General features: G+C 52.3%; 6 protein-coding genes across 7 annotated transcripts; 5 read left to right on the forward strand and 1 right to left on the reverse strand.

Moving 5' to 3' along the window:
- Nucleotides 1-301: 301 nt before the first annotated feature.
- IUM83_03178 (putative polygalacturonase) lies at nt 302-826 on the reverse strand (the record flags this gene model as incomplete). Its single annotated transcript, XM_067927163.1, has 1 exon — nt 302-826. The coding sequence occupies one exon, from the start codon at nt 824-826 to the stop codon at nt 302-304; it is 525 nt and encodes a 174-aa protein (XP_067791822.1).
- Nucleotides 827-1,550: 724 nt separating this feature from the next.
- IUM83_03179 (glycosyl Hydrolase Family 88) lies at nt 1,551-2,750 on the forward strand (the record flags this gene model as incomplete). Its single annotated transcript, XM_067927164.1, has 1 exon — nt 1,551-2,750. The coding sequence occupies one exon, from the start codon at nt 1,551-1,553 to the stop codon at nt 2,748-2,750; it is 1,200 nt and encodes a 399-aa protein (XP_067791821.1).
- Nucleotides 2,751-2,974: 224 nt separating this feature from the next.
- IUM83_03180 (uncharacterized protein) lies at nt 2,975-3,796 on the forward strand (the record flags this gene model as incomplete). The annotated part of the gene is made up of 1 exon (XM_067927165.1): nt 2,975-3,796. One exon carries the CDS (start codon nt 2,975-2,977, stop codon nt 3,794-3,796), a length of 822 nt encoding a protein of 273 aa, XP_067791662.1.
- A 2,271-nt stretch (nt 3,797-6,067) lies between these two features.
- IUM83_03181 (Pectinesterase) lies at nt 6,068-7,087 on the forward strand (the record flags this gene model as incomplete). The annotated part of the gene is made up of 1 exon (XM_067927166.1): nt 6,068-7,087. One exon carries the CDS (start codon nt 6,068-6,070, stop codon nt 7,085-7,087), a length of 1,020 nt encoding a protein of 339 aa, XP_067791663.1.
- A 904-nt stretch (nt 7,088-7,991) lies between these two features.
- IUM83_03182 (uncharacterized protein) lies at nt 7,992-8,195 on the forward strand (the record flags this gene model as incomplete). Its single annotated transcript, XM_067927167.1, has 1 exon — nt 7,992-8,195. One exon carries the CDS (start codon nt 7,992-7,994, stop codon nt 8,193-8,195), a length of 204 nt encoding a protein of 67 aa, XP_067791659.1.
- Nucleotides 8,196-11,977: 3,782 nt separating this feature from the next.
- Nucleotides 11,978-12,996, forward strand: IUM83_03183 (the record flags this gene model as incomplete). Of its 2 annotated transcripts, XM_067927168.1 has the most annotated exons (2): nt 11,978-12,227; nt 12,284-12,996. In XM_067927168.1, 2 exons carry the CDS (start codon nt 11,978-11,980, stop codon nt 12,994-12,996), a joined length of 963 nt encoding a protein of 320 aa, XP_067791661.1. The 2 variants fall into 2 exon arrangements, with proteins under 2 accessions (XP_067791661.1, XP_067791660.1); XM_067927169.1 differs by lacking the exon at nt 11,978-12,227 and having other exon boundaries at nt 12,730-12,996.
- Nucleotides 12,997-14,772: the final 1,776 nt, after the last annotated feature.

Below are 14,772 nucleotides of genomic sequence, written 5' to 3' on the forward strand. Positions count from 1 at the left end.
GCAAAACTCTCACGTCAACCAAACCGAGAACTCTCGTCTGGAAACCTGGGGAAATGCAACACTAGAAAATACGTTAATCCCAGTGGACACGCTCGCGGGGGGGGAATCTACTCCATGGATGCCACCCCCTACAACCAGTGTGGATAAAGCCGCACCCTTGCGGCTTTATTTCGTCCAGGGCTCTGTCGCGATTTGCTAGATAAAGCCGCAAGCAAATTCAAAAAGCCGAATAGAGCCGGCCCTATAAAGCCGAAGATAACTCCGCGAGATTGGCTATACAACGGTATACGAGAGGCTATACCTACTTGTATACTCGGCTAATTTGTGTGGGGTTTGTGTTAGCGCTCGACTGCATGGCCAGGTAGTCGTCCTGGTTGTAGATCTTGTTTCCTGTGATGGTGACGTGGGCGTTCTTGGTCAGGTCGAAGCTGTCCGTGTTCTTAGAGATGCCGTTGCCAGTGCGGTTGTCGATGGTCAAGCCCCTCAACATCATGTCCTTGGATGTTACGATGCTGGAGGTGCGGAACGGCATCTTCTCGGTGGTGAAGCCCGACACCATCGAGCTGATGACGTTCTTCAGTTTGAATAACACCGGCCGCGCGATCGACTGACCCTGCTCCCAGTACCACGAGCCCTGGCCATCCAGGACGCCGGAGCCCTTGACCGTCAGGTCCGCGCCGCTCACGCGCACCAGCGGACCCTCCCATTCCAGTGTGCTGAACCTCGAGGTGCTCACGAACTCGATGGTGGCGCCGGTCTTGGGCAGGCCCAGCGTGATGCCGGCAGAAACCGTCAGCGAGTCCACACGGGAGCAGCTCCGACCCAAGAGCTAGTTCAAGATGTGCCCCCTCTTGAACGTCACACTCAGACGCCTGAGCAAGTTGCGCCAGAGTTAGTCCCGCGAGGTGGAAATGAGAAATGAGGTCGAGCAGCGCTCAACGAGATGGAGCGCAACACGCTTGAGACACCGTGGCCGTGGTTTGAGTTGGAGGCCGTCCGTTGCCGATGATTCAGATAACGTTCGGGTTCAGGATGCCCGAGAACACCAGGTGGAACTTGTTCTCCAGCGCGGTGTGGCCCGCGTAGGAGCCGCCGGCCTCCCGCAAGAGCTCGGTGGTGGCGCGACTCTCCTTCTTTCGGCTGTGTAATATACAAAATATAACAAGCCCAATTAGGTACGATTTGTCCGGTAATGTCCGGATATTGGCCGCCACTTGCCCCACAAATAAAGCCGCGGCTTTATCGATAAAGCCGCGGCTAAATTATAAAGCCGATCGGCTAAAAAATCGATAAAGCCGAAAAGCCGAAAATAAAGCCGCGGCTTTATCCAACACTGCTACAACACCATACCGGGACACGCGATGCAGATACATACTGTACATGTACAAGTCCTGTGCGGAGTTGGATGCCACTTGGTGATTGGCAACACATCTCGCTCGTCTTCCTACAAGAGCACAACCTGGGTACTGGACGTGTCCCAGTAATCCTGCCTTGGGTCCCGGCCATTGACTTGCTTACAAGCCAATTCGCCATCTCCCGCACGCAGCAGCATGAGGAAGTTCCTGGTCCTGCCCCTGATCGCATCGGCCGTGGCCGCAGTCACGGCCGCCGCTGGTGACCTCCCGTACTCGACTCGGATGATCGACAGCGTCATCAGCCGCAACCAGGGCGTGGTCTCATCGGGCGCCGTGACGAGCACCCTCGAGTCGGGCGTGCTCACGCTCGCGATCCAGTCGTGGCTCAAGACTCACGGCAAGGGCGGCGACTCGGACCGCGTCACTAAGTTCACGACGTACGCCGACTCGATCGTGACGTCCATCTCGCCGTCGTTCAAGGACCCCGCGTCCGCGGCGAAGATGCCTCTTGACCGCCTCACCATCGGCCAGGCCCTTCTCAACATTAAGTCCACCGAGGGCTCGCTCACCACGGCCGAGACGAACACGTTGACGCTGCTCAACACGTCGCTGACCCTGCAAAACCGCAACCAGTACAAGGGCTTCTGGTACTACGTCTACCCGTACTGGTCGTACCTCGACGGCGCGGTGTCCTTCCTGCCCTACATGGCCGCCGCCCCGGGTTGGTCGTACGACGACATGCTGCTGCAGATCAAGCTGCTGTACACCAACACGTTCAACAAGTCCACCGGCTTGGTCGTGCACGGTTACGACGCGCAGAAGAAGGCGGTGTGGGCCGACAAGGTCACCGGCGCCAGCCCCTACGTCTGGGGCCGATCGCTGGGTTGGTACCTCGCTGGTCTTGTGAACGCCTGGGAGAAGATCGGAGACTGCAACGGTGGAGCCAACGCCTCCTGCAAGCTGCTGGCCGCTGAAATCCAGCGCCAGGCCTCGCTGCTGTGCAACAGCATCGCCCACTACGCGGACAAGCAGACGGGTGTGTGGTGGCAGCTCCCCACGCTCGGCGGCAAGAAGGGAAACTTCCTCGAGAGCTCCTCCACGATGCTCTACACCTTCTCCATCCTCAAAGGCCTGCGTCTCGGCCTGCTCAAGGAGAACGGGACTGGTCTCAAGGCCACCGCCATGAAGGCGTACGACTACACCGTCAAGAGCGGCGCCTTCCTCCTCGACTACGGCAACGGCACGGTGGGCTGGAACGGCACTGTGATCGTCTGCAGCCTCAACTCGACGGCCACGTACGACTACTACGTCGGCCGCCCCACCCTGCTCAACCACGCGCTGGGAGAGGGGGCCTTCGTCCTGGCCAGCCTGGAGGTTGAGCAGCTTGCCAAATAACAAGGAGAAACGAATAGTTGTGTCACTGTTAGAAGACTCGACCCAATAGACCAACTAACGAAAGCGGAATCGAAATTCAAGCTTCCCACCCTTGGAGCAGTAGTTGCAGCGTGATAGAGGCCACCAGACCTAATAATTTGTACGATGGAAAGGGGTCATACACCTGGTCATTTCGTTCGACCAAAAAGTGACGGATATCCACAACTGGTTTGTTCAGGTCGACCATGTCGCGCAGCCCTGCATACCATGGCTTCCGCAGCCGCCACGAGCTACTGGCGACACAAGTCGTGTCATCGGATGAGTTTCTCCACTCTATCGAAGCGTACGGCCCCAACGGCCTCGTGCACCCGCGCGAGAGCTTGAGTCCCATCGCGGTGGTGCTGCAGCCCGACGAATCTGTGGACGGCTACGAGTGGAGCTTCCGGCAGTGGCTGGAACGACAGGAAGTGACGCCCGCCATGCTGGAGAGCGACCCGGAGGAGGAGCGCAGGCTGCGACAATGTTTCGTGTGCTCTCGAGTGCAGGACTCCGCTTCCAAGGAGTGGTCCTCGACAAGTCCAAGGTGCAAGCGCCGTTGGGTGACAGTTGACGACGAGCCGAGCAGCAGGGATGAATCCGAGCAATACGAGGCGCCTTGGTCAAAGTATGCTGGTGACTTGGCTCGGCAGCTGACGGAGATGGAAGGCCGGATTAACGCCCAATTCGTGGAAATGAAGCTAGAGCTACGAGGCCTCCGTTGCCGAGAAGAGAGACGAGCGGAGGAACGAGGAAAGAGTGAGGGCGCGAAAGAAACTGGGACGAGTACTTCCCTTTTACCAACTCTGAGCATCGTTCCTGTCAAAAGGGAGAAGGCAAACCAACCAGCGCACAATGCAAGCATTTACAAGACTGCAACCGAGCTGATGTCGAGGGCGATGCAACTCGACTGGGATGGCACTCAGAAGCGGCTTGTCGAAGTCTACACCCGTTTCAACGAGAAGATTATGAAAATGAAGGCAAGCCATCGCAATTTTGTGGACGGGGGGTTGGTAGCGACCGTGAAGTGAGCCTCAAATCGCAGCAGTTCAGCACGGAAGAGGGGCGACGTGATGCTGCGGTGGTTGCACACGAGTGGAATAGAAGACAATGTGAACTCTATCAAGCCTTTGACCGTCCAGACTACGCCGAGGACGAAAGTGGCATGCACGAGAAGTTGGCGGCATCTTATAAAAAGTCTGAGCTGCTTAGCGACGAGATGGAGTCGCTGCAAATAAAACTGAGGAATTGTCTCAGCTGGCTCAACGGGGTAGACGTCGGTGACGTCAAGTGGAACGCTCAATTTGAGGATCTCCAGCAGATATCGAAAGTACTATCAGCAAAATGTGTGATAATGTCGAGGATTCAAGACCAACGCCGCACGCTTTGCGTTAAAATGCTGCAAACAAACGAGGTGATCCGCTCTGAGGTCATCCGTTTAATGGACTGCGCCCACGGTTGAGGAGCTCGGCGAAGTCAAGAAATTTCTTCCCTCTTCCCAGTTCCTCCACAACCCCACACAGCTCAGACTCCATCCAACAAATCGAAGTCAAATGACCCTTCCAGTAGGATCGACGTAACCTTGTGCTAGCGTCTAGGACAATGATACTAAAGAGTATACAAAGGAAGAAGAGCAAATGGCATTGGTTTCTACGTTCAGGAGTAACGTAGTGTGCTCACTTGTTCAATAATCGAGACCGTGAGTCTTCTCGTGCTGTTTTTGCTCAATTTTGTGCTCCATCTTGATCGAACCATGAGCTGTTCTGTTGATTCATCTGAACCAAGTCGTGAACGCGTCTGCGTTTGAACGACTTCACTCACTCTTCATTTGCTTCAACGATGGGAGATCTCTTGGAGAACTTGTCCTGCTGCGCTCGCTCCTACACATACGGTTTCTACTTCGCGTGCTACTCCGTTCAAAATCCAACCCCTCTCCAGCCATAGTTCACCCATTGGGGCATTGTTTGCATCTGCTCGACGAAGCTCATGCACTGTTCTTCCTTGTCCTGCCCTCCCCTCAGCGTAGCTGCTGGCCCTGGCCGTTTGGCCGGAGATTTTACCTTCCGCCATCGCAGCTCCTTGGATCGCGTGTCTGCAAAGTCCAGCCGCAAGAGCTGCTCCACTTCGGGATCGGCCTCTAAAGCTTCTAGTGTGATGAATGATCAGAGCTCGAAACTTTGCTCATACCGCCTCATAGGTTCTCTAGGGAGAAGAAGTACAGGTATCGGCCTTATCAACTGCTTCCCCTGTCATTCTTTGTCGCATTCCAATTCGTGTGTCGTAAAGCCAATTGGCATCCTCTATGGATCACTGCCTTACCGTGATTTTTTTGTCTTCGCCTTATCGTCCGTGGCATCATGATCCTGCCATTGCATGAACGCATTGCGTCTGAACGTTACGTGGTGCTGCGCGGGCAGGCGATAACGAACTTACCGGGTCTACGAGGTACCGTAGCGAATGAAAGATATTGCGGTTTAACAACGAAAAGCTGGCCAATGCTATCATATCAAACCATACTGAGGCCTCATACACATGACAATCACTATTTTTTTTTCATTTTGCAGGCGAGTTCATTTAATGCCATTGGTTCATGATTTTCAATATCCACAGCCGACCCTACTCAACAAGCACATGACCGCTACGTATCTAGGAAAGTTTTGCACTTCCCGCTCAGACGATTACATGTATGTACGGATTGATTTCAACTCGGCAAACGAGGGTTGCGAAAAAGTGCTTGAACCGTCTCAATAGAAGCACGAAGAGAGATCTGAGCGTGGCCACTACAGTACATGTACACAATATGATGTCATTTCTCTAGTGCATACTTAGCAGTGCAGCAGGAGCGGCAACAGCCGCCTCATGACTGTTTTATCTTGCGGGTTTGTGCGAGTTCATGTTTTGGGAAGAGCTTCCACGAACACCGATACTTATTTAGTATTCATGGTTCGCCAGTAACGAAGGTCTTGACCAGACTAAAATGCTAGAACTGACTCATACAGTAGTACATGTAGAGCTGATTCAATGAAACCTAGGATCCTGGCCAAATTCTGGCCGTGCGTGATGTTTTTCTATCACGCGGGGCACGTTGTTGTAAATGTACGTGTACGAAACGCGCGCAACGACGTAACGTTTACAGTGCAGGTACACTTGTATCCTTTGCAGCCTCACATCCGGACGAACACGTGCACGGCACACGAAAATTCAACCAACCACAGTGATTGCAGTGCTGCGGACGCCCCCACGACTACTGTTAGCTGTTTCTCACTTTGAGATTCTCCGCGCCCAAATCAACTCGACTGGCAATGCAGCTCTTGGCTCCTCTCATCGCTCTTCTCGGTCTTGCTGCCACAGCCGAAGGTGCTTGCGGCGGACCCAACGCCCGTATCACGCCCCCGACAGGCGCCATCGTCGTCGATGCCTCTGGTGCGCACGCCGGCAGCTTCCGAACCTTGGCGCAGGGTGTTGCCAAGCTTTCCACCACGACGGCGCAGCAGACCGTCTTCGTGTACCCGGGCGTGTACCGCGAGCAAGTGACTGTGCCGTTGTTGAACGGTCCGCTGGTGCTGCAGGGCTACACCTGCGATACCAAGTCGTACGCCGCCAACCAGGTGACGATCACCCAAGCCAAGGCGCAAAAGGACATCCCCGCTTCTGTCGTCAAAAACCGCAATGATCTGACCACCACACTGCTGCTCAAGTCCAACAACGTTAAGGTGTACAACCTCAATGTGGCGAACACGGCCGGCAATGTCGGCCAGGCCATCGCCGTGAAGGCCGACGGCGCCAACTCCGGCTTCTACGCCTGTAAATTTTTGGGTTTCCAGGATACTCTGTATGCGAACAAGGGTCCGAACCTGTACGCGAGGTCGTACATTAGTGGTGCAGTCGACTTCGTCTTTGGACAGTACGCGAAGGCGTGGTTCGAGTCATGCGATATCGTATCTACCGGCAAGGGCTGCATTGCGGCCAACGGCCGCGACTCCGCCACCAACCCGTCTGAGTTTATTTTCAACAATGCCAACGTGACTGGCACCGGTGGCGTTGGAACTGCTTACCTGGGTCGCCCCTGGAAGCCCTACTCGCGCGTCGTGTGGCAGAACAGTCAGCTCAGCAACGTGATCAACCCTCAGGGCTGGCAGAAGTGGAATGGCAACAACAACGTCGGCAACGTTTACTTGAAGGAGTACAACAACCGCGGCACCGGTGCTGCCACGAACCAGAGAGTTAGTTTCGGAGGGGTGGTGTCGAAACCTGTGCCCATCACGGACATTCTAGGAGCGAACTACAAGACGCAGTGGTGGGTCGACACCAACTTCTTGTAAATTGGTGATATGAACCATCAGCTACACCGCGTACTACTGTAGCGGATTAGAATCTCCAATGAGATCCGTTGAGTAAGAACAAATAGACGGCACCCCATGTTTTTCATCTTCTGACTGGCGACGCTGACATATCTTGAAAAGTCAACTCGTCAGCAACCTCTACCTTGAAGTAAGAAAGACGAATTGAGCGGAATGTTTCAAACTTCTCGTGTGCGTTGGCTGCTCAATTGTTCTGAAGAGGGTCTCTCTGGATAGAAAAATATTCGGACAATACTTAAGTACGAAGTAGTTCCTGGACGCAACCATCTACTGAGTAGATTCCACTCTCAGTAAAAAAAAACTTGAACAAAAAATAATACTTCGAAGTGCTTGATTTTATTAAAAACCTTCTGTGAGCGACAAAAAACAGTTATTAGAAGAGCTAAGGGTCCAGCTAGAAATGTAGAGGCTTAGGTGCAAACCCAGATTGCGAAACTGAGCACAGTAGATTACTTTAAGCAATATCTTGCGCAATGATTCATTACATGTTGAGGTTGGGATGAATCCGGCGTCAATCCCTGCCATTCTCCAATTTGCCTTCTTCCAGCACAAGGAAGTGCCACATCTCGCCTCCGCAAAGCCACTTCCATGGTCGCCGTCGTGAGTTGCTAACGAGACGTTGGGCCAGTCCCTAAACCATGAACACCAACTTGCTCTGGATGTAGCTCGACTTTCAATCGAATTCCGGTGCTGAAATGAAATAACTGCTGAATCCGAAGAGGAGTTCAAGCACCAGTTGCGCAGAAGAGATGTGGAGCTCTACTCCCTGTACTCGAGACCAGAGGTAGAGCGCCGACTCCGACTGGACTTCGCAGACTCGAGAGCGTGGGAGCAACGACACGAGCGTGTTGCAAACCGGCGTGAGATGTTGAGCCGCCCGGGCAGAGTGCGCAGTCGCAATGAGCTGCTACAGATGGAGGAGATATCCCCAGATGCGTTCTTCCGGTCGGTGAAGTACTTCGGACCCAACGGGTCGCTTCGTGCCGGGGCCAAGTTGGAGCCGATCGCAATGGTGCTCAAGACGAACGAGCCGAGAGGGGTTTTCGAGATGGCTTCGAGTGATGGCTAGGCACCACGAATGCCGCGCCAGCAGAATCGAAGGACGACCCGGAGGAGGAACGCCGTCATCGCCAAGCCTTTGCTTACACTCGATCCAGGGAGCACGTTGTTATGCAGTCGAAAAAAGAGTTTCTGTCACCGACGTCGCACAGGCAGCAGTGTTCGCTCCCCCGTTCGCGCAGCAGAAGCACGAGCAAAAGCAGAAGCAGCGGCCCAGAATATAGACGGAGCCGAAGCCGGACGAGGAGCTCGTCGAGCGATTCCCGTCGTCGATGTTTGAGAAGAAGTACATATCGGGATTCTGGCCGTCGCGGCAACAGTTGATCCAAGAAACGGCGTTTCTCTACATCGTCACCAAACCAAGGCAAACTCCAAGTCGGTATGAGGCAGGCAAGGAACAATTTTGCGGAGCGCACGAATCTCGGAAACCGGGACACGGATCTGTCGGACATGCTCAACAACGATCTGTGCGGTGGAGCAGCTCCAACTCCACACTGTATTTCTTTGCTATCGCCGACGACTTCCCCAATCGCCTCGGATAACACAGATTCGGAGTTTTCCGTGAACCAAGTCCCACAAGATCTCAGCACCACAGACAGCGCTTTATCAACGGATCAAAGACAAGATGGCACTGCGAAAACGGACGATAATCCGGTACCTCTCAAGCACTTGGACTGATTAAAATCCTGAATCGACCCTCACAAGCCGAAATCAAGTATGTTTTCTCCGTCGTGATGAGTCAGCAGTAACTTCGACAGGAAATTCTCAACTCGACACAGGTTCCGGCGAGGGCCAAGCACGTCTCCTTTGACCCAACCATGCAGCTTCTGGTCGATGAGTACGCTCGTGTGGTGAACTGTATCATGGTGAATGAAACAGCAATGAAGGGCTTTCAGGCATACGCGACGGAGATGATGGCCTACGACGAGGCAGAAACAACCAGGCAGTGATGGCCAAAAATGTATTGCGGGTATTGGCATTTTGCAATACCAGTAGAAATACTTTATTGCAAGCCCTCTGGGATATTGCAATACGTATTGCAGCGCCGCCGGATATTGCAGTACTTATTTTAAAGCGATTCTGGGATCCCTTTTCAAGGTGATATCCAAAGGTCCCGCTGATTTACGCATCGAGCGCTTTTGGCGCGAACTGCGAGGCGTGTGGTCACGAGAGCTCGGCCTCCAAATTTGGGCGCGAACTCGTTAGCTGGAGCTGTGAGCAGGTCTCACTTTGGTTTTTGCCTTCTAACCAGCAGACGCCATGGCCCTCCACTCCAGCCCACTTTCGTTCGACAGCGTTCCTGGCGACGTCCGCTTCTACTACAACATCTCTCTCGCCGACGGCGTGGTCTCGTATCAATGCCGAAAGTGCCCCACCAGACCGAAACAGGCTTGGAAGTTTCGATACTCGAACGTGCGGAAGCATCTCGCGAGCTGCATTGGAGATGATTACATGGAGAGATACGAGCAGAGTATTCGTGCTCAACCTAATCCACTGGGATTTGTTCGTGAGCAGTACCTGTCCGGGAAGGAGTTGAGCGTATTTAGGTGGCGATGAAGGGGGGCAACGGCAGCAGCGACGCTAGTGTTGAAGGGTAGTATTGCAATAGTATTGCAAACAAACCAGGTATTGCAGTACTTACTGCAGGACCGGAGAGTAGTTGAAGTAGATATTGCGTGCTTGTTACTTTTTTACAATGCCCAGCAATGAATTTTTGGCCATCACTGCAACCAGGTGCCAGCAAGAAATCGAGGAGATGAAGGCGTCGACCGACAACGAAATACAGTGACGCGATGTCGCGTTGGCTGCGGTGCTCTCCCACGACGTGGAGAACAAGTGGGACAACTGCTAGCTCCAAGCGTCCCCACGGAAGCACTCGCTCGAGAAGGTGACAGCAATCTGGTGCAAAATCGCTTGTTTATGGCAGCATTGGAAGTGTAGTTGAGAAATGCGCTAGCGGTGGGGCATCAACACCACGATGACCGACTTCATCCGCTGAAGCACTTGTCCAGCAATCTGGATGGGACTCTGTTCGAGAGGCCACTACTCAAAATGTAGTACGAATCGTACAGGGCTGCCGAAAAATAAATTGGTGCTGAAATTATTGCAATAAATTCGGATCAATAATTTATTGATATGTTCTTAACGGCTAGTTAGCAGTTATATTTCGATTTGTGCTCAAGATCTTCAATAATGTATTGGGGACTACCATCCTTCAAACCCAAGATTCGACCTGATCGAGCGATATTTTAGTGTCGCTTGAACCACATTTGGGCAGCAGCGGCGCTCTCTGCAGCCGTACACGCTGGAGATGCTGCTGTTTCTTCGGCAAAACGCCGATTACCGGGTTGCTCGCACGGTTGAGAGCGCTGAGTAAGTGATAGGTATGCAACCCACCAATACGTTGGCATTGCATTAGCACGATATTTTAATGTCGTATCGTGGGTTTGTTTGATGTAGTGTTCAATTATCTCTTCTCTTTATTTGCTAGCAATAGATAATAGATAACAAGGCATTATTCGGCAGCCCTGAGTACGATCAGTTTAGCACAGGCATTTTGCGATCGAGCGACGCGATCCAGACATTGACCTTGAAGGTGCTAACACGCCATGAGGCCAAAAACACGGTGGGTGGGGGAGGCATCTTGATAACGGCGACTCAATCTTTTGATTTCGCTGAGCCAGGCTTCAACCCAAAAGCTTGAACCACAGCACTGAAGAAGTGAGCGACGTGTTTCAAGCATCCTCACAAGCCAAACTCAACATCACGCACGACATGCCACGGCTTTGCACTACGCCTGCTTGGTTAACAGAATTGTAGACAGCTTAGCTTTAGTTTAGGGGGCGGCGTTCTTAGCTTTCAGCTAGCACGCAGGCCAACTCGCCAGGCGAGTTTTCAGCACCCTCCACACCACTCCCGGGGGCTCCCTCGCATCGAATCACTGCGAGGCATGTTTCGGTGATCTAAGTACTGTCGCTTTTTGCCCCGAACGCGTCAGAGGAAGGTTTGAAAAACAAAACTTTTACCGAGTCTTTATCACGACCACAATCGGAATAGTTTATGGTATTATAACTAACCTATTACAATCGTCAAAGCGCAGCAAGCTCCGATAGACGCTACCAGGTCAAGTACCTTGGCACCTGGGGCTTTCACCTCTGAGAGTCACTCATATTTAAGCCTAAATGCCTTGATCAATGTGCAACATACATATATTGAGAAAAGAAACGCAAAATACATTAAAACGAACTTGGACTTTTGGATGTGGAACCGTAGTAAACTTTAATTGCTTTAAGAAATCCCTACGCAAGAAATTCCTCAACAAGGAGAATAGACTGTTGCACGAGCCTACACGTTATTTTTCTATATATATAAAATACTGTTGTTGAATATTATAATATAATCGAACACATATTTAGTTCACTGGACGTACATGTAGATGTACACACGACGACGACGAAATCCGACAGACACAAAAACCCGGCAGACAAAGTCGTATTATTCACGCGGAGCACGACCGTTCTTTGGTCACACAACACCGAATACTGTATTTCCTCACGACAAAAGTGTGCTTTCCTCGGAAACTGTACTTTAGTTATTGTTTATTAATACTGCCTCAAACTTACGACCATCGTAGTGTAGATCGGCGTCGAAATACAGTGCCGATAGGCGCTAAATGTAACATCACTTGTCCCCTGCGGAGTGGTGTCGCAGTGGTCGCTGTGATACGAGTTCCGTGCACCCCTCCCTCACTTCGAGATTCCCTCCTCCGCGCTCAAATCAACTCGACTGGCAATGCAGCTCTTGGCTCCTCTCATCGCTCTTCTCGGTCTTGCTGCCACAGCCGAAGGTGCTTGCGGCGGACCCAACGCCCGTATCACGCCCCCGACAGGCGCCATCGTCGTCGATGCCTCTGGTGCGCACGCCGGCAGCTTCCGAACCTTGGCGCAGGGTGTTGCCAAGCTTTCCACCACGACGGCGCAGCAGACCGTCTTCGTGTACCCGGGCGTGTACCGCGAGCAAGTGACTGTGCCGCTGTTGAACGGTCCGCTGGTGTTGCAGGGCTACACTTGCGATACCAAGTCGTACGCCGCCAACCAGGTGACGTCACCCAAGCCAAGGCGCAAAAGGACATCCCCGCTTCTGTCGTCAAAAACCGCAATGATCTGACCACCACACTGCTGCTCAAGTCCAACAACGTTAAGGTGTACAACCTCAATGTGGCGAACACGGCCGGCAATGTCGGCCAGGCCATCGCCGTGAAGGCCGACGGCGCCAACTCCGGCTTCTACGCCTGTAAATTTTTGGGTTTCCAGGATACTCTGTATGCGAACAAGGGTCCGAACCTGTACGCGAGGTCGTACATTAGTGGTGCAGTCGACTTCGTCTTTGGACAGTACGCGAAGGCGTGGTTCGAGTCATGCGATATCGTATCTACCGGCAAGGGCCGCATTGCGGCCAACGGCCGCGACTCCGCCACCAACCCGTCTGAGTTTATTTTCAACAATGCCAACGTGACTGGCACCGGTGGCGTTGGAACTGCTTACCTGGGTCGCCCCTGGAAGCCCTACTCGCGCGTTGTGTGGCAAAACAGTGGGTTTAGTAAGGTTATCAACTCTGAAGGCTGGCAGAAGTGGAACGGCGACAACAACGTGGCCAATGTTTACTTGAAGGAGTTCAACAACCGTGGCCCCGGCGCAGCCAGGGGCAAGCGAGTTGGTTTCAGTGGGGCGCTCACGCAGGCTGTTCCTATCACGGACATCCTCGGCTCGAACTACAAGACCGAGTGGTGGGTTGACGCCAACTTCTTGTAAAGAGGATCGGACTTTTTCCCAATTGCAATGGGTCAGCCCATACCGCTGTATCATTTCTTTTTTGTGTTTTTTACATTCTGAATCCTTAAACCAATATTTCAACGCCTTTCATTTCGCAACGAAGTGCTGCGAACACTAGTATGTTTGAATTGTGAGTCTTATCTGCGTTTAGTAGGGATTGAAATCAGCATTGGCAGCTCAGAAGTTGAAGCTCTGTAAGTGTACGACAAGCGCTAATGATAACTTTGTTGGCTCGAGCGCTGGCTGGTTAGTCGCTGAATTCTCTCCAATCTTACCTGGCCGTAGCATTTTGTTTAAGTTTCAGTGAAAACACCCAAGAGCGAGGCAGCTCTGGGTTTGGCGACATGATTTGGGGGCTAATTCACAAGATTCAGATGAGAGGTGGGAATATCGGGGGCTTCGCAGTCGAGGTGACCTGCTGGACTGGTGTGTTGTAGCCCAGGACGTGTTTCTGAAGACGAGGAGGTACTATGGTCCTAATGGGCGGATTCAACCGGCCACTGCGAGCTATTGCGATTGTGTTGCGGCCAGGCGAAAAAACGACTGGGTATGAAGCGAGCTTTAAGGGGTGGTTGTCCAAGAAGAATGTGACTCTGGGTATGCTAGAGTAGAACCCGGAGGAGGAGCGTCGCTATCGACAGTGCTTTGCGTACGCAAGAGCACATGGGGTTAAATACCGGCTAGGCGCACATCCGCTCGAATGTCAGCAGTGTTCAGCGAATCAAAGCTTCCCTAGGAAGGATATAGTGACGAAGTGACCACGACAAGAAGTTGATACGACGCCCATTAAAACTGCTGAAAAACGAGACTATACTTACAGGAAAAGAAAATGACGCCGTCAGTTGAATCTTGTCGACTACGGCTTCAGAGCCTTCGTTTACGCCACGCTCTACGGACAACGGTGAGGAAGGTGACTGGAACTATCAAGATTTTGAGCTCAATGTCGAGCAAAGAGACAACCAATCCCTTCACTCATCTCTTCGACATGAGAATAATAGTATCATTGAAACGACCATACCAAAAACGAAAGAAGTGGCTAAATCCAACGCAGAAATCTACCAGGCCAAGGGCTACATTCAGTCATGTGGCAAAATTGAAGAAAACGAAGCAGCAATAGTTGAAAATTCCAAGAGTGAGCGTCGGATAATTGATTTGGTAGAAACCGATAAGCAAGAGATACAGCGCCGTGATGTCGCTTTGGCTGCTCTTATCGCCCATGTATGGAAAAATAAGTGAAACGAACGGAGTCACCTTTTGCTGGAGTCAACTGAAAATAAAATAGTGGCGACACAGCGATCTCGTAGCTGCATACAAAATGCTGGGGCAGAAACGCAAGGAGATACTTCACAGCTGAAGAATCCACTCAGTTGATTCAAAGCGACGGATGCGAATAGAGACCCTTAATTCCAGGAGTTGCAGGAACTACCAAACATGGTAGCGACAGCTATGTCGTCTCGATCTCTACTGGATGATGAACGCCAAGCTTTGACCTCGGTTTTATTACAATCAACAGAGAGAGTCCGAATGCTGATGGCCGATACTGTCGAGGATGGGATACTGCGATGGATGAATATGTTGTCAAGGGATCGCCTCGACCAGCTGCGGTGTACCAGTAAGGTACCGGTGTGACCTTCGCTCAGTGGTGCCGCCATCATTCGTGTGATGATGGGACGAGGATTACGGGACGCTGATGATGGGACGAGGATTACAGGACGCTGATGATGGGACGCGTGGGTACAAGATTGTGGGTACAGG

This window comes from Phytophthora cinnamomi (genome assembly GCF_018691715.1).
Source record: "Phytophthora cinnamomi strain GKB4 chromosome Unknown Contig38, whole genome shotgun sequence".
In the NCBI taxonomy this organism is placed as follows: domain Eukaryota; phylum Oomycota; class Peronosporomycetes; order Peronosporales; family Peronosporaceae; genus Phytophthora; species Phytophthora cinnamomi.